Source organism: Haliotis asinina, chromosome 9, assembly GCF_037392515.1.
Source record: "Haliotis asinina isolate JCU_RB_2024 chromosome 9, JCU_Hal_asi_v2, whole genome shotgun sequence".
In the NCBI taxonomy this organism is placed as follows: domain Eukaryota; kingdom Metazoa; phylum Mollusca; class Gastropoda; order Lepetellida; family Haliotidae; genus Haliotis; species Haliotis asinina.
In genome coordinates this window covers 45109895-45128640 of record NC_090288.1, presented here as the reverse complement: position 1 = coordinate 45128640, position 18746 = coordinate 45109895, and the positions used below count along the sequence as shown (strand labels likewise).

Sequence of the window (18746 nt, the reverse complement as noted above, 5' to 3'; positions counted from 1 at the left end):
CACCATCTGTTTCCTCCTTGACACAATCAACGATATGTCATTACAGATGAAACATTTCCAAAGAAATGGGATAAATTGTCACTTTTGTCCGTCAGTTTCTCTTCACCATCTGTTTCCTCCTTGACTTCAAATGCATCTTATCAATTTCGTATATCCAGTATTCCCTACTTTTTTAATGGTATATATGATTTTGATAGTACAAAGTAGAGGTGCGCAATCAACACAATCATGCTTTTATGGCAAGCATGGGTTGCTGAAGTGATGTTCAACCCCGGACCTTCACGTGTCGGTGATATCAAAAACTTTGGATGGGTGATATCAAAGACTTGGGAAGTAAAAGATTGATAGTTAAGACTTTGGGTGGATGATATCAAGGACTGCTGGTCGGCAGGGGCGTGTTTTATCACACATCTGCAATATTCCTGCTACTAAACGGCACTCAGGATCACATCACGATCATACATGAATTGTGATCCGTTGCCATTCAATCAACCGCTTTACAAAGTCGGACGATCCTTTCCATTACAAGCATCGGTCCCTATACACGTAAACAACTTATTTGGCAGCACAGATGCGCCACAGACAAGGATTGTTAGCTTTTGGCATTATGAAACCTCGATTCAGCTAGAACGGGAATGCACCGTTGTAGTAATTGACAATGAATTTCTGTATAGGTAGAGTTTGGTCTTGAATGGACTGATCACTATCCGTTAATTACCAAGTTTTTACAAATAATCATAGCAACCCTTGAGCACACGCGCACGACGTACGCACGTACGCACGCATATGATATTTTCCTTGAGAGAGCTCTTCCCTCTTGAGTAATCTTTAGCATAGTCTTGGAGATTTTAGGTCCGCTTCTGCGGGTGCTTCCCCGAAGCCTGTGCACTTGATTGAGGAATAACTGCTCATTACACACATGCATTAGCCCTAAGACAAAAGTAACTGTGTTCATTTGAATGACGATACGGACTATATGGAGAACAGAATGGTCTAGTCTAATGCACACAGCCGTCCATAGATAAGTGTAGCTTTTTCTGTTTGAAGTCATATCGAACCAAAGCTTCTGTCACTTACAAAACTGAAAAATAACAAAACGTAATAATAAACTGATATAAATAACACAAAACGTTAGATTCAAATGCAATCTGAATTTTGTGTACATTTAAACACAACGTACGTTTCAGAATCTTATAAGAAAGAGTTTCACTTTCAGCTTACAACATATAGCCGTTAAACAACAACCAAACCAGACAGAAAACCAACTGAACAAATGTAATTCCTGATTCCTGACAGAAGCGAGATCACTTTTGAGAACATTAATATGTTGATAATTGGCAATACACACTGCGCTATATTTTCTAGGGCTATAACGAAGCATCGAACTCTCGATGAATTGCAACTGTCTCAACAATTTATCGATGGTAGAAACGAAAAACTATCGATGCATCACCGGAGGCTAAAGAAAGTATTTTCATTAAAGTCACTTGCCCAAAGCATTAATTAATTCACGGTCGATTTGATTGAATGTCAACTTTGGTGTATCATTCCTTGATATGTCACCATTCAATGAGGTAACTCTCAAAATATATGTGTGGAAGATATAAATGAACTGGGTTTGGGGTGGTGGGGTACCTTTTTGTATATATGAAATAACACAGTTTGACAGTATGATGTCATTTAGCTGTGGAAATACAGAAAACTGGTGAAAATAAACGACCACTCACTGTCAAGGTACCAGCTCGATATAAAACGGCAGTACTCATCAACTAACGTTAAACCAAACTCAATCACACATATTTTTCTTTTCATGTCAAACACTTACATCATGTATATAATTATTAAAAACAAAAAGTGTTAAAGAAATAGACTTGTAAATGTATCTGATGGAAAATAATGTCGCTTATTAAATATAATCGGGCAGTTAAATCATGCCAAAATAAAGGCTATCATAGAAATAGATATTTCAACCTTGAAAGACAATGCGACTTTTAATTTGATCATGATAATCGTCGTAAACGATGAAAATGTCATAACCGGAAAATGTTGACATATGACATTCAGATTCACCATTAGGGTGACATCAAACTGCGCGTCCCTTAACGAGCAGTCCAAGCGACGTGTAGCATGGGAGCCTCAGTTCAACTTGTGTTTGGGAGTGTTTCCAACTACCACTGACAGCTCGAAAGTTCAAGTTGTCGTGTCGTCAATAAGACTTCAGTTTCCTTCAGACTGCATCTTATCTAGTGCCATGAAGATTTCCTGTATCCTGCTGGTAAGAAAATATTCATATTTCAGTTCTTTTCACCAACAAGAATTTGCTATCAGTTATGCTCATGGAAGCTTGATTACTTGCTCGTCCTGTACGAGATGAAGTTTTCCTTTACTGGGTGTGATGCTGATATGGAGAATCAAATATACAGCGTGGTTATGAGTGAATTCACGCATTCTCTGGACACTGATATAATTACAACGCCTTCAGCTGCGTCAAGATTGTAACCGTTTAGAATGACGCTGGTCTTGCAAAATTACTGCTATACAATAGGGATGAACGAGCGTCACAGATTCAGGAATATGCAAATATTTAGAAGTATAATTTACCGTAACTATTAGATTTCCTATTCTGCTGTGCAGCTACTTGTGCTAATTGAACTTTAGCAATATGGAGGGTGTCGTCAGCACAGAAGTCAGGTCAACGCAATATACCGTATATCCTAAAATGATATCATGCTAAATTGTTTTTGCAAAACTACTTTGTACACTTTCAAGATAACGAAATGAAATTTGTGTACTGCGCTTTTGTCTGTTTTGCATTTAATGCCAGTCCCCAATATCAAGCATGCAAGTAATTAATTCCAAGCGTGGGTGTATTAAACTCGAGTTGGTCGCGTAACATTGGTTATACGGTAGGTATTGTTTTTGTCCCAAGACCAGGGCCAGCGCTTTATGAGTTCGCGACCGAGCATCTGTTTATCCTCGCAAGTCTTTCAGACCTGGTATTTATTCAAGAAAGTCCTTTAATCAAGGCCATCAACAAACACCTTGCTGAACTGTGGCAGTCTTTAGTATGGAATGCGGAGCGGGCACACTAGCGCTTGTCGGTATTGGCTTGACGGTGAAGTAGGGGGTTAGGGAGTAAGCTGAGGGAAGGGGTGGGGGTCGTAAGTTCAAAGAGATATAATTCATGTTTGGTAGCTTGAGGCTGAGTTGGCTAAGAAACAACAAACAATTACTGGTTTTTGTGTCGGCAGCAAAAATAATCTCTCCGTTTGAGGACGCAAAACTGATGCATGACTGGATTAAGGAGAGAATGAGTGAGTTGGATTTTACACCGCTTTTAGCTCAGTTCCACCTATATCAAGGCGGGTTACACAGCTGTAGACAATAGGAGGGAACCTGAGTTTGCTGCCAACCTTTATGGCACTTTTTGTAAGACAGCAGGTTTTAGGGATCGCCTCCTTTGTCTCCCAACTGTTTTTGGTGGGCTCGATTTTGAAGCGCTTCCTTGAGGAGGTCCCATTGGACGAGTATAGAGGGGGCTAGGGCCTAGGCTGATGATGAGCGTTACATCCTGACTTTGCCAGGACCACCTAACTTATCTCTGATACAGTTTGACTCTGCAATACATATAAAACTGGAACATGTAAGAACCGGATTTTCAGTATGCTGCATTGTTATCATACCTATCATGGATCAATGTGCACAGGTTTTCGTTCTTGTTTCCTTTTGGGGTAAGCAACACAAAACTACTGTAGGGTAGCCTAGTGGTAAAGGCATTGGCTAGTCACGCCGGAGACCCTGGTTCGATTCAGCACAGAGGTACCATGTGTCAAGCCTGTTTCTAATGTCACCGCAGTGATATTACTTTTTTCTGCCGGTCAGTTTACATACGAACCCGATTACATGTATCTGAATTCAAATCAATGGCTGAACTATGTTCGTGTTTTTGAATGAATTATTCACTGTACAAAAGTGAGCCTCGGTGTGCGGACGTAGGCGTGGAATAGTTAGCAATGTTACGTTGATAAACGCCACTCCCGGCAACATATCAGTTATACCACATCAGCCATTCTGAATTAGACAAACCGGTGATTAAAAGCAGAAGCTGCGCAACGAATCACGATGTCTTATCAACATGCTAAAGTCCAAATAAAATCTACATTCACTAAGAAATTGTGGCCTATGAGACGTAACCTGTTGTGAGATACTGACTTGATTCATCTATTTGCCCAGCACATCCGCATCGTATGCGTCATTATGGAATACCCAGTCATAGGTGGTTTTGTTTGTATATTCTAGCCCTAACCAATCATGCGCGCCCTTAATTTTGCCCAACATTTTGTACATACGTATGATATGGTGCATTTCATGCACGCCCGACCCGTGAAGATCCGGGTTTGAACTGATGTTCAGTAACCCGTTCTTGTCGTAATGGGCGAATCGGGTGATCGAGCTCGCTGACCTGGTTGACACATGCCATCTAATCCCAGTTACGCAGATCGATGCTCATGCTGCTGATCACTGAATTGTCTGGGCCAGAGTCGATTATTTACAGACCACTGTCACGAAGCTTGAAAATTGCTGAGTGCGGCGTAACACTAAACTAACTCACTCACTCACTCACTCACTCACTCACTCACTCACTCACTCATACATACAATGGCCGGTACCTGACGTCTAACCTCGTATCTCGTTTACTGTCACCAGACCATGGGAGTGATGACCGGAGCAGCCGTCGTGCCCAAACAAGGTAAGGAAATACCTTTTGCGAAAACAGGAAGAAGGTTTTAGAGTAGTTTCTAACACCTTTACTAACTCGGTGGTGCTCTTGACCTCACCAAAGTGATTCAGTTCACAAGCCCAGAAGATTCGGGTTAGAATGCTCTTCAGTAAGATGGTTGTCGTAAAATGCGACTGACGGGATCGTGTGGTCAGGGTTGCTAAGTTGGTTGACACATGTCATCACATTCCAATTGCATCAAACGATGCTTATGCTGTTGATCACTGGATTGTCTGGTCCAGACTTGATTAATTACAGACCGCCGCCATATAGCTGGAATACTGCTTAATGCCTGCGTAAAACAGCAATATATCAGTATAAAGAATGACACCTAGAGAGCAAACAAAATGTACTGAGAATCTTATTTCCTAAGAATGAGCCATAAAAGGCGATTATGCTTGTCGTAAGAGACAACTAACGGGATCGGGTGGTCAGACTAGCTGACTTGGTTGACACATGTCATCGGTTCCCAATTGTGCAGATCGATGTTCATGTTTTTGATCACTGGATTGTCTGGTCCAGACTCGATTATTTACAGACCGTCGCCATAGAGCTGGAATATTGCTGAGTGCGGCGTAAAACTAAACTCATTCACTCTTAACAATGAGAAAATAGTCATTAGTTACGACTTTATCCCTGGTTACTATTCCCCACATATATACTGGAATCTATGTCCAGCAGTGCCCAGTCGTCCCGACCGGTCCTTTAACAACGACTACTCCCTGCGCTCGGAGGTAACGTTCAGTTCTAATGGAGACTGCACCATATTTGGGGAATCCCTCACACAGCTTGACTGTCGCTGGATCTTACACACCGACTACGACCGCCTCTTCGACGACTACGTCCTCAACACACGACATCGCCAACAAGTGGAGATATACTCGAGCGGAGACTGCGTGATTGAAGGTGACATGGTGTTCGTGATGGAGGCATGTCGACAACGTTTAGGGGCTCGAGAGTACGATCGTCTCTGGAAGGAGAAGTTTGGACTGCCCAATGTCCAGGTGGATGAATACGGGTATTGTTATACTGGAGACATGGAGTTGGCACCGGAGGATTGTCCGGTTCTTATTGGCTATGTGCCGTACATTGTTCTCATGAGTCGGAACAGCTACTCATAACAATACATGAAGACCCGTTTGATACTACATGACGTCATGGTAGTCATTACTATAGTCGTACCTTAGGAGCGCTACTTAATCGCGCAACGATGATTAAATTATTGTCATTACCTTTTCCTACCCATCAGATCATACGTTCAAGTGCGTATGCAAAATGGGAATGCCACTTCCGCTTATTTGGACATGCGGCCGTTCGATGGCTTCCTTTACGCTATGAGAGCCCTTCCGTCTGTGTACATTGGTACAAGGGCAGACCTATCTAGAGATATGTTTCAGATATTACTTGATTCCTGCTAAGAATCACAAATATTAATGTAGTTGTGAAAGGTGTTATATTCCGTCGAAAATATGTCGATAGAAAACTGTACAGACGGTGGTGTTTCTATGAGGACAAAATGTAAAATAGTTTGAAACTTGGCTAGACTAGGAATTATATCATCTTCGATTATCAAGTGTACCCTTTCTATTGTGTATCCACGTGCCATTCGAAACTGTAGCTTAACCAGAGACATTCTGTAGAAAGCTACTGATATAAAATTGATGATTCGAAAACGATGCTTAAGAAAGAAATTCGGCTTAAACTCAACATCCCTTATTCACTTTTCCAGTGTTTTACCACACCAGGAAACCGTTAAACAAGGTTGTTGTGTATATACCAATCCATGCTCATAACGGTTACAGCTCAACGAATACTGCACATTTACCTCCATTCATACGAAAGCCTATTGCTGCCACTTTTGAAACATCAAATATTTTTTCGATGATTTTGTTGTAATTTCCATTATTTTGTCAGTGCTTTTATGTTGTCGAGTATTTTGACATGCAAAAACACAAATGTATATTATATATTGCACTCGGGCCACCTTATTAGATGAATAAACTGCCTGTAATGCCAGGCGTGCGTGTGTTCGGATTCTACATCATATTGTCTTTGTTTCACGTTTGACAGTAATTATATAATCATGCTTCATCATTAGACAGTCTAACAATCAGCGAACAATGAGACAATTGTTAAATAATTACTGATTGACGGACACAGTCAACTATGTCCCACAATGTACAATCAGAATACAAACAGCTGTTAGAGCAGAATATACGCATTAAGCTTGTCCCTTGAGGAATACGGTTTGAAAATCCTGCCTTGCAATGCACCTGGAGCCTTCAGTACATGCTCACACAGCGGGTACATGCGCCCCGACATATAAGACAGACAGACATATTTATTCAGTAATGTGGGCCTAACGGCCTATAATACAATTGACACATACAATATTTTACAATGCCACGTGTTATTTTCAACTGAGAATAGTGCTTAAACAGGTGTTTCAAAAACAGAGCAACTGATTTAATAACGTGTGGATCTTTAGACTGTTTATTATGCTTTGTTCACACTGCGACATGGCATTCAGCTGCGGCAAGTACTTTTTGCGAATTTCATTATATTTTGTACAATGCATACAAACTTGGTATTCATCTTCAATTGACCCAAGATTACAATTTATACAGATACACCTGGTTATAAAATTGTCTTTATTTCTCCCGAAAGAAACAATTTTAAAATTATGTAGGGATATTCTACATTTACAAACTACTCTCAGGAAAGACTTATCATTTAGCTGCAAAACAACATTCAGGCTCCAGAATGGCTTTCAGCTTAGAGTAGTGTGTTAAATAATGCGAGCTACACATAGAATCATGCCACGTGTGTTTGTACATATCAGTTAATCTTTCTCTAAACTGCCGTATAAACACATCTGCATCACCAACAGCTTGTGTTATCCACACAAATGAAAAACATTTTCTAATCAATATTGCTCTAATGTTGTACACCCAATTACATTTTCCATTTTCATCTAATGTTTTTAGTAGTACATAACATTGATATGGATACCGATTTACTTTCATTTGCAACAACTTAATCCAATACTTAATACATCGTACTTGAGTTAGTATGAGCATATCACATCTACCAGTATCACCAAGTATAGCCTTGTTGGATGCAAACTTTCCCACCTTTAAGTATCGTTTTATAATTTGTAGTTTGTACTTGTTCCAATACAAGATAGTAATTACTGCCCCAAATTTCACTTGCGTATAATAACACAGGAGCAATTTTCTTATCAAATATTTCACAGGCTGTAGTGAATGAGATATATCTGTTCTTACTAAATAAATGAAATACAGAAACGATTGCTTTAGATGCCTGTGCAGCAAGAGTATTACAAGCGTTTGACCAAGAGAGCCTTGAGGAGAATATCAATCCGAAGTACTTATAATATGTAACACGTTTTAGCTGTTTATCCCCAGAGTACCATTTCTCGTTTCTCCGTAATGTACCACCGTTTCTAAATACTATTATATTTTGTTTTTTTCTGTATTCACTTCAAGACTCCATTTCTTATAAAAATCATCTAATACATTCGATTGTCTTTGCAAACCAGCTACTCTAAATGAAAACATTGCAAAATCATCTGCAAACAATAGCATCATTATGTCTTCAATATCTTGACTTATGAATATTCCATGATTGCTATTATTATACATCTCAATTACAAGTTCATTTATAAAGAAAATGAATAGCACAGGGTTTAAAACACAACCTTGGCGAACACCACATGAAGTTTCAAACTGTTGCGTGATGCCCTCTTCAGATTTTATACAAGCTTTAACTAATGAATATATACTCTTCAGTATGTTAAACATTTTGTCATAGCAACCTTTTGTAACTAACATATGTAACAGTTGTTTCCTGTTAATGTAATCAAAGGCTTTTCTAAAATCAATGAATGCCACGAAAAATCTGCCACCTTTTTTTACAAAAATATTTGCGACACAACGACTGTAGGATAAAAATATTGTCTACCGTAGAGTAATCAGGACGGAAACCTGCCCGGGACTCCGAAATCAAGTTATTAACATCCAACCAAATTCTTATTCGTTTTCGTTTTTTTCTAAAACAGACGTAAACACTTTACCAATTACATTTAGCAACAAGATCCCTCTATAATTATTCGGATTTGATCTGCTTCCAGACTTATATAGAGGGACAGTCATTCCAATATTCCACACTTTGGGAAAGTGGCCAGTATCTAATATCTTATTAAACAGTAAGTGCAGATATTTAGTAACAGTTGTAGTGTCGGCTAACTTAAGGCATTCTGTTCGAATACCATCTTCGCCCGGATCATTGTTTCGTTTCATCATATCAATACTATCTTCAATTTCCTTTCTGTGATTTGACCCGATAATAGTTCATCAGTAAGGGTCAAGTTATTACAATGGTCACAGGAATTAGAATGTATGAAATCAGATACAGTTTCGTCAAAAACATTGTTAGCACTGCCTGGCTCAGGACAAGGTAATGATGTGAATTACGATAACCAGATATCTGGAGAAATGCCACTGTGTATTCTCTTACCACATATCGCGGATTTCAAAGACTTCCAAAACGATTTACAGTCTCCATACCTTGCTGCAATGCATATATCATCCGCATTTTTCTTATCGTACAAATCATTTTTAAGTTGACATAACCTCTTATATTCACGCTTTGCTGACAAGTATTTATTTTAAATTTAACTGACACTTAAATTTGCGGAAGATCGATAATGCTTTCTGCTAAGCATTTTTTAAATACGACAGTCTTGATCAAACCGCGGCGGCTGTTCTCTTTGTTTTTATTTGGCCTGGTATTAAACAATAACCTAGTTGGGGAACAATATATCAAAATATCAACCATTTTCTTAGCAGCCTGGTTAATATCGACATGTAGTAATGTAACAAAATCTTCAAATATACTTGACTCGCTGGTTTGCATGAGACAGTTATTATATTCTGTGACAAAGGCGTGAGGAAGTCTTATCTCGGTACAGGGGGTAGAACAGGAGCATCTGTACACGCAGAGACATCAGAATCTAGACCCAAAAATAGGCTGGCTAAGACGACAACAATTGGCATATGGTCCGACTCAGTGTGCTCATGTATTTGGAAATGTTGCAAGTAACCGAACACCTCAGTGGACAAAATACAATAGTCCACAACACTTGTACCCATATTGGAAATGTATGTATACAAACGAGAAGCAGATGGTTTACTCCGCCCATTTACAGTGTGTATACCAAAACGTTTACACACTTCGAGCAAGCATCTGTCATATGTATTTGTAATATCATCTTCTGAATTTTCGAGGTTTTTCAAATTGTCCGTGTTATATGTGTCACCAACTGGAAGGTATTCACTGCTATCGTCAGTAATAAAGTCTGACCCAGTTCTTGCATTTAGGTCACCACATAAAACAAATTTACTGGAATCCCCATCATCACGCTTAACATACAACAGTTTGTTTTGCAGACGGTCAGTAACATTGTCCTCAGATTTTTCATACTCAGGAGACTCTTCGGGATGAATGTATGTGAATACAAGAAATGTATTTTCACTCGTCTTGGAAAACCGGTTATTAACTACCTTTAGTATAATGATATCAGCCCATTGTGCATATACCTTTTCTAAAGTATTTTCAATGCCTTGACGGATCATCGCAGAAATGCCACCGGACGGTCTTCCTGTAGCGTACTGTCGTTTTGCGTTACAGTAGTGAAGTACAAATCCGGTAAATGCTCCCTCTAGTGCAGCTGGCCTTTCAGTGCACATGGTTTCAAGAAAACAGAAAATATCGTACATTGAACAAAATGTTACAAAGTCAGGCCATTGTATTTTAGACAACAAACAACAAGCAGTCCAAGCACATATAGAAATGTTATCAGCATCATGAACACGTTTTGATCTTTGTGAGATCACAACTGGGCCGCTGCCACTGTCCTATATCCATCCTGGTCAGCAGGGAACCTTGCAGCTGCTGCATCACCTTGCCCGTCCCTGCTGTAGTTGTCTGGGTGTCTTTTGTTGGGTTTCCAGTTTCGGCGTTGACCTGTTTGGAGCAGCGACTCGCTCTCTTCATCATAAAATAACACTTTCCCATCAATTATAAGTTTGTCATGAATGCAATCTTGTTTTCTTCTCTGACTTTCTTCACGGACGGGAAGAGACATGGCCTTAACCATCTCACTCTCTCAGTATAGTCGCCAGGGACACGGTGCTCTCTATCCCCCTTTAAACAGTCCCTCGCAGATTTAAGAATGGTTGACTTGTCCTTATAGTTGGCAAATGTCACAATTATAGGACGGGTGCCTTTGAAGGAAGGCGATGAGTTCTTCCTATTGTCATGTCATCAGCCTGCGTTATGTTAAGTTTGTCTTTAATAAAGGTTCTCACTCTGGATTCACTTTCATCCCATATTTCACCTTTTGAGTCAGGGACCACATGTAAACTGAATTGAGCCTCAATTTTCTCCGTTTTAACTTCATAATAGGAATTCTTTTGTTTTTGAGTTCACTATTTTCATCTTTCAGTGCTGATATTTTGTTTTCGTATTCGCTTGTAAACACATCGGGTTTATTGCTAAGGGAGGTAACTTGTTCCTGGATAGCTTTCAGCGTTGAAGCGAGATCGGCCATGACCGACGGATTTGAGTCGCGTTCAATTGTCAAACACTCTCCACTCACAGTTTTAGCTGAAAGTCGTGTCTGTACTTTATCAGGCTGAAGGGGGTAACGAAGGGGGTAACGAGGCCCTGGGTTCATTTCTGTGTAGCCCGACACAATCAGCAGACAAAATGACAATTCGCTGTCCAATCCCTATGCCGCTGGTGAGCCGTATAACGGGGGGCACACGTCTGCCTGTCCTGACTCATGGACATAATGTACCAATTTCAAGTCTCCAAACTTCAGCTGAGACACCCATAGTTAAGTATAGGAACCCAAATGGAAGTTCGATGCGATGAATAATGAAATTCCTTCAGTTTTTATAGTGAATGAGTATGTGTTAACGCCCATTTTAGCAATATTCCAGCAGTATCACCAGAACTGGGCTTCACTCACTGTAACCACACGTGGAACAGAAACCGAGTCCTCTGCAGGCCGACGCTTTACCCACTAGGCTACCCCACCGCAAGTTTTAACTTCTGAAAGCAACAAGTCTCCTCAAGTCTTCCCGTTCAGCGGGGTTCGTCAATGTTGCAGCGAGTGATATTGTCAAATCAATGTGTTGTACTAAGAACACGTCTGAAGTGTCATTTTCCTGATTCAAGTTCCAGCACGAACACTCTGGAAAAATATTTTAGACCTAACTTGAGTGGATAAAACAATTTTGAAAGAAACATGAATCAGGATAAGATCGGAACCGTCGGCCCCAGTTAAAATTCTGATTAGCGAAGTTACGAATGAACATGTATGTAATACATATTAAATATATGTGATGCCTTACGGCATTGTCTGGTGGCATTGTTATTCAATGTTTACTTTCCGTCCAGTAACTGGCGGGTTGTCGAGGCGATGGGGAGCCCACTGGTTACAGCGTTAATTCATCACTCCAAAGACCCGGGTGCGATACCCCACATGGATAGAATGCGTGCAGCCAATTTCTGGTGTGCCCCGCCGTGATATTGCTGGTAAAAAACCATACTCCTCACCGATTCCTTGTGTCGCCATGCTGGAATACTTTTAATCAAAACCGGACGACCCATGTGTTCAATGTTTTATTATATCTGTGCTCTGAACAAAACACTGGACGAAATGTATAACAATAACTCACACTCATCAATAAATAATAATAAAGAACGTGCAGGTCTGCAGCTCAGACAAAGAAGGTGAAGGTCAAAAACTCTCCAATTTTGGCAAGGAATAGATAGTTCTCTGCGCATGTCAGAGACAAAACGGTAGAAGTATTAAAGCAGTGTAACCACGTACAAATTCTTTACCGTATTTACTCAACAGACGCCCCCAGAAAAATTGACCCGAGTCAAAAACTAAAGGGGCGGGGTTTCTTAAACACACTGGGTCAAGAAACTGATCATTCCAGTTTACCAAATAATCAACAACACCTGACTACTGGCGGCGTCTGTTTGGGGAAATACAGTAAATATATAAATATTCAATAATATTCAAAAAGTTTGCCAAGTAATATAAAACAGTATTGATGTGAATGTTCGGAGTCAACATACCTTAACGAGGTTGATCTCTTGGGATTGTTTACTTGTAAATAGGGCTACCCAGAGAAATACAGTCCCACCTATTCTGTCATTGTCTACCTTATCATAGTCTGGAACATGGGTGAGGTCAGCATTGTCACCATATACATGGCTATTTTTGTAAATATCTTCACTTATATAAGCGTGTTTTTCGTTTTTATTTAGGTAACTGAATTGGCTGATTACATAAGAAGACAAAGAGATCGAAGGTATTTATCAAAGTAGAATGGCGATAAAGCACACGTTACGTCTTTGGTTCTGTTACAGAGGTGCTAGTTCATTGAAGGCTTGGATTATCAAACTGATAACAAGCAGTTTCTTTTTTTGTCAAAATGAACCATTTCCAAAGGCTCGGCTACAAAACGAACCAACCGATAAACCTGATTCAAGGACGAAAAAAGGAATTACCCGTGTCTTCTAATACAAACCATCATGAATTCTTCACCATTTCAAATACAAAAATTCACTTTGTTGAGGCCAACAGCTACATAATATATTTCACATTTTGTCGCACATGAAAACGACGCGAACAGTGAGGAGAAACTACAAAACTAACGTATACTTCCTATGTAGGTAACTTTAACGGTTAAAAATATATAAATCATCTGACAAATTTGGTGTTTAGTTGACTTTGGTCTAGCAACAGATTGGCTGGTAAAGATACAATGTTACGTTTTGGCGTTGTAACCTGAGATTTGCCACAAACGTGAAAATTCAAGAACAATCCAGAGTAACATGGCGCATATTTGCTGAAACGGGTCGGCATGTTTTATTGACTTCTTAATACGGACGGATGTATACTGTAATAAATAAACAAATCACAAACATGAACAAATATATATATATATAACTTTGGACGGAACCTGTTTTACACACTGGAAATCAGTCGTAAAATTTGTGCAATATGTCAAGATTGTATAAACAGCAAACACGTTGTGTGTGGACTGTAAGTAAAACGAAGCACTGAGTAAAGAATTGGGAAAATGTTCCAGAAACTGTCGGGATACGGGATCTTAAATGCACACGAGTGTTAAGACTGAGGCTGTTTACAGACTAAAGTGTTGTGTGAAAGGAAATTTAATGGTGAATTGCCCTAAAATCGCAATTGCAAAAACACCTTTGCCAGTACATCAGTAATAATCCAAAGACGGAGAGGGGGTGAATTTCTTAAATGCTCCTTCAACAGTATTTCACTAAAATCACAGGGTGTCGGAGTAACAGGTCTTAGACGTTTACCACGTAAATAAATATCCGCAAGCGATGGTATCGTGCTCATAAACATGACGTATATGGGATTCGAACCTATGATTATACGTTCCTGGCGCGCATAAGGAAGGCAACTGTGCAATGTAAATTACAATGTCCTACGGGACTGGGGCACCTTTGACCTGTCATTGCAAAAGTGAGTGTTTACGTAGATATTTAGATGATATGATACGATGAATGTCTTCTATAGAGCGAAAACCATTAATCTTTTGATAAAACTACTGATGCCATTTACTATCAACTTGCTTTAAAAAAGGTAGAGGTATATCAATATCTTTAGACACCAGACCTCTTACGTAAACCTTTGGTTATAAAGAAGCAACAGCACAATATTCATAAAGCATGGCATCGACAACATCCCCTTGCGGGAACAATACTGATAATCGAGAGATAAAACACATGCTTATGCATAGCCTGAGAAGTTTGGTGTTGTTGGCTTTTTCTCAGACTTAAAATGTGTTCACGTTGCTATTGTCTACACGAACTGAAGCACGATCAACTTTACTCAACATAACAAACACTATCCAATCCTGGACATAAACCGGGCATGTTTCTGAGCATTCATCAGTTACGGTATGTAAAACATGAGCTACGAACCACCTTTTAAGGCCCTACAAGCAAAGCTATATTTTGATTATGTCAACACTGCAAATACCTCGGTTATGGTAAACAGGCTTTTCTTTTTTCCGCGTTCCGCGTTCTTTGTGCCGCGTTCTCAAAGATTTTACTGACGTTTCATACAATTGATGAGTTGACAGTACATAGAGAGATGATTGCAAACAGATATGCTCAAAGACAAAATTTCCCGCCTGTGAAACGTGTTCTGAACCATTTCAGTAGAAATTTGATTATGTGATCTCTTCAAACACATACAGTATATGAACACAGCATAATTTAACTGGCATCGAACCATGTCCTGTTACACCAAAACCTTGGTTGTAGCATGTGTCTAAACCACTGGCGCGTATCCCATAATTCAGCATTCTCACAAACAGTCGTCCTTAAATTCAAACATTACTCCGCACATTGGTCATTCGGGGTTATCTGATATACTATAACCAGCAGCACTGCCCTGCAGTAGCAACCGAACAGATAACAGATCAACAGAAGGTTCTCTACGACCACATTGTGATCTCGCCTGTACCATCAACATAAGAAACAATTCTGGAGTCAACTGACCACAGGCTTTGTGTAGAACACGAACCTCGATGGTATTTTTTCAGCACTCGTCTTCCGAAGATCGGAACGTAATGGCATCGATGGAGTTGCAAGTTATTCAACGTTCGCCTTGTTGTCCCAAGGCACAATTTCCATTACATACCATTATTCAGACTTTAACTGGACCAAATATTTCTCAGAAACTCTCTCCAATATGCATATGGAGAAAGTCCTTACTTAAATGAAGCCATTGTACACGTTCAGTTCCAAATGACCCTGTCCATACTTGATCACAGCACCATCATCAAGCATTACCCCGGTTCTAATTGGCACAGCTGTTCCCGACAAAGTACGTGTCGCTCCAACATGCATTTCCCGTCATCCAAGAACCTGCTTACGTGAAAGTAGTCTTTCAGACCAAGCCTTACTAGACCACGGTGTAAGAACGAAGATGTTACGATGTTTTGATCGTGTCACTGCCAGTCAGCTTATAACAGTTCATCCGTGTAGTCTATCCTGTACTGCAGAGCCGGGATGTCCGCATCCTCCTCAACATCATGTACCAGGAGGGTGAAGTAGTACGTCCCCTCCTTCGGGAGATTTAGATGAAACGTCTCCGCATTGTCCACAGATCGGATCTCCTGATCAATGTAATACAACAACGATTCTGAATCCTGGGGAGGACCAGGACCTAGATACTGCAACGTTGGCGTCACGGCAACGTTTTGCAGCAACACCGTCACACTCAACTTCCCATCATATGTCCGCATGACTGCTTTCATGCTCAAAGGACGAATATTAAAAGCAAACATTGCTGGCCAAGTCTTCAGTGTTCCCTCAAACTCCTCCATTGTCGTAGCCTGCGACATTCGGGACCATTTCCGGTTGTTCGGCAGATGGGACAGTTTGAACTCGTCCGGAGGAGCCAGGAAAAAATGTTCCACGAAGTATTTAAAAGGCTGAGCCCCAAACTGGACGTCCATTAACCGGTACTGACCGTCCAGTAGAACGGCGTTCCACACATGCCGGCATGCTTGTACAGTTACTGGGTCTCCTGGTAGGTAGTCTCTGTGCTTGGCCACACCCTCCACCAGCTCACACTTCAGACCCGCACACCTGGAAGATAAACAGTGTGGTCAATATGTAATGTCACGGCACATTATCGGTGTTACAGATCAATCCCGGTATACCATATTCACACAAAAGGCGGATTTGAGCTTAGATATAAAGTACATATATCCTAATTGATTTCATTGATTTGGGTTATATACATTGTATGTATTAGTTTGTACGCCTATTCGTGTGCATTAAATGGGATTCTGTGCCCAATGGAGATAGTAAACGTCTGTTACATATCACAGACCTTGTTTCATGCAAAAAATGATTTGACAGGATTACACGTTACTTCATTCAGGCATCAAAGGTAAAAATTTGTAATGACATCTAAAATAATGTCTTAGATGTCTTCTTAATGTTTTATTGGTATCCATTTGAACATCAGTAAGTTATCCTCTAAATTTCGATGTTGAAGTGACTATAGGAAAAGTCGAGATATACTAGTATACCTGTTGGTACAAATAGGACAAATTGTATGGATAACAACTTCTTTATTGCGTGATAGCGACGTTTCGGTGCAGATTCTTGTACCGTTGTCAAGTATGAATGATTGGGGCACCATGTGACACCATTCATGCTTGACAACGGTACAAGAATCTGCACCGAAACGTCGCTATCACGCAATAAAGAAGTTGTTATCCATACAATTTGTCCTATTTGTACACCTCAACTTCTAACATGCCACTCAAACAAGTTACCTGTTCGTAGTTTAATAGATAGTGCAGAATCCTGAAATCAGTACATAGTGCCGACAATAATTTTGAGAAACTACGTAAACCATGTTTATGTTTTTAACTCCAAGCTGTTGGGGATTCGTTGCATTCAGGGATTCCGGAAAGGACAAAAGTTGCATGCTGATCAAAATAATGTGTTGAGTTAAAGTACGTGATTGTAATTATACAAATTATAGATTTTCAGTTTTAAGCGCTAGCGAGAGGCTATTCATGGATAGTTCTCTATCTATATCGATAGATATTCAACTTGGTTAGTATAGATCAAATAGAGATAGCGAGGTATCCACTGACAATCAACATTTGCTAGATATACAGGTTCTTCGTTTGAGATCAAACTTCATTGATAACTACTATATTTGACCTTTCTCGTGACATTAAAAGTGCATTTCACGTCAAACCTTAAGTAATTTAGTTTAATTTCCACTGTGTACCACATACATTTAGTACACTTAGGCGAGTCTCACATAACGGTTTGACCCTCTAATTACACATCGGAGTGATCCCTGATTTCACATGGATTCGTGTTGGCGGGCACTAAACGCAACGATGACACTGGCAATACTGCCAATACATATAGCTCATTGATAGGAGTATACTCGCTGCAGCCGTGTAACCCCAACGTTAGTCAGAACGTGCTACAACTACTGAATAATCAATACATTATACAGAAATATCGGAAATCTATACTTAATTCATGCACCAAACACATATCATTGCATTGTTAATCAGACTGTAAACTCACGTTTTTTTCCAATTTTCAAAATATCAGTAGAAACACGACAACATATGGCTTCAAACCCGGGGTGTTCAGGCAGTAAGCCAACGCGTGATGCTTCACCGTAATGGTGAGTTCCGCGAAACACTTAGGTGTGTGCACCGTAAGCCGATCCTGAATAGGGGTGCACGGGTGCACATCCCACCTTTTGTCATGAAAAGTTATTAAATGATCATTGAATCTCTTCTAAAAATGAAGTATGCACCCCCACACCGCTACACCCCCACCACAGCCTGTATTCGCCCCAGTGCACAGAGTTTTCATCGCATGCTTACCTTGTCATCTCTTGGTAAAGCGAGGCATACGTTATCTTCTTCTCGGCCAGCTGTTTCATCTTCCCTGTGGGTGTGTTGGGTTTGTGTGTTGACTTGCTGTAGTATTCCAGACTCTGACTCGCCAGCCACCGGTAGAGGGCGTGCGCCTTCATGTGCGGAGTTTCACAGTCACGTGTAATGGCCGCCACGAGACTCTTCATTGAGTCGTGTTGTTCGGTCCGAACCTGAAACAGTGATGGACACACGAATTATGGTATGACTAGATCCATGGATGCAGGTCATGGATCGAGACTTGTTGGCTCGAAGGATCCCCTCTCCTTTGAGGTGTTCCTTCACAGATTCATCAATGCATCCTTAGTCCACAAGAACAGGAAAGTCATGATCACAAAAGCTTTCATCATTATCACTATTTCCAGTTTCTGGAACTTGGTTATAAG

At 40.2% G+C, this 18746-nt stretch overlaps 2 protein-coding genes across 2 annotated transcripts in view; one reads left to right on the top strand and one right to left on the bottom strand.

The window, feature by feature from the left end:
- Positions 1-2175: 2175 nt before the first annotated feature.
- Positions 2176-6824, top strand: LOC137296487 (uncharacterized). Its single transcript, XM_067828276.1, has 3 exons — positions 2176-2275; positions 4708-4750; positions 5462-6824. The coding sequence occupies exons 1-3, from the start codon at positions 2252-2254 to the stop codon at positions 5899-5901; spliced, it is 507 nt and encodes a 168-aa protein (XP_067684377.1). The 5' UTR covers positions 2176-2251; the 3' UTR covers positions 5902-6824.
- A 5656-nt stretch (positions 6825-12480) lies between these two features.
- LOC137296749 (uncharacterized) overlaps positions 12481-18746 on the bottom strand; it is a 62707-nt gene continuing 56441 nt past the window's right edge. The window contains exons 9-10 of the mRNA XM_067828591.1: positions 18310-18533; positions 12481-16525 (exon numbers count right to left, since the gene is read on the bottom strand). Of these exons, the coding sequence (XP_067684692.1) occupies positions 15898-16525; positions 18310-18533 (852 nt within the window). The 3' untranslated portion in view covers positions 12481-15897. The remainder of the gene's footprint in view (positions 16526-18309; positions 18534-18746) is intronic.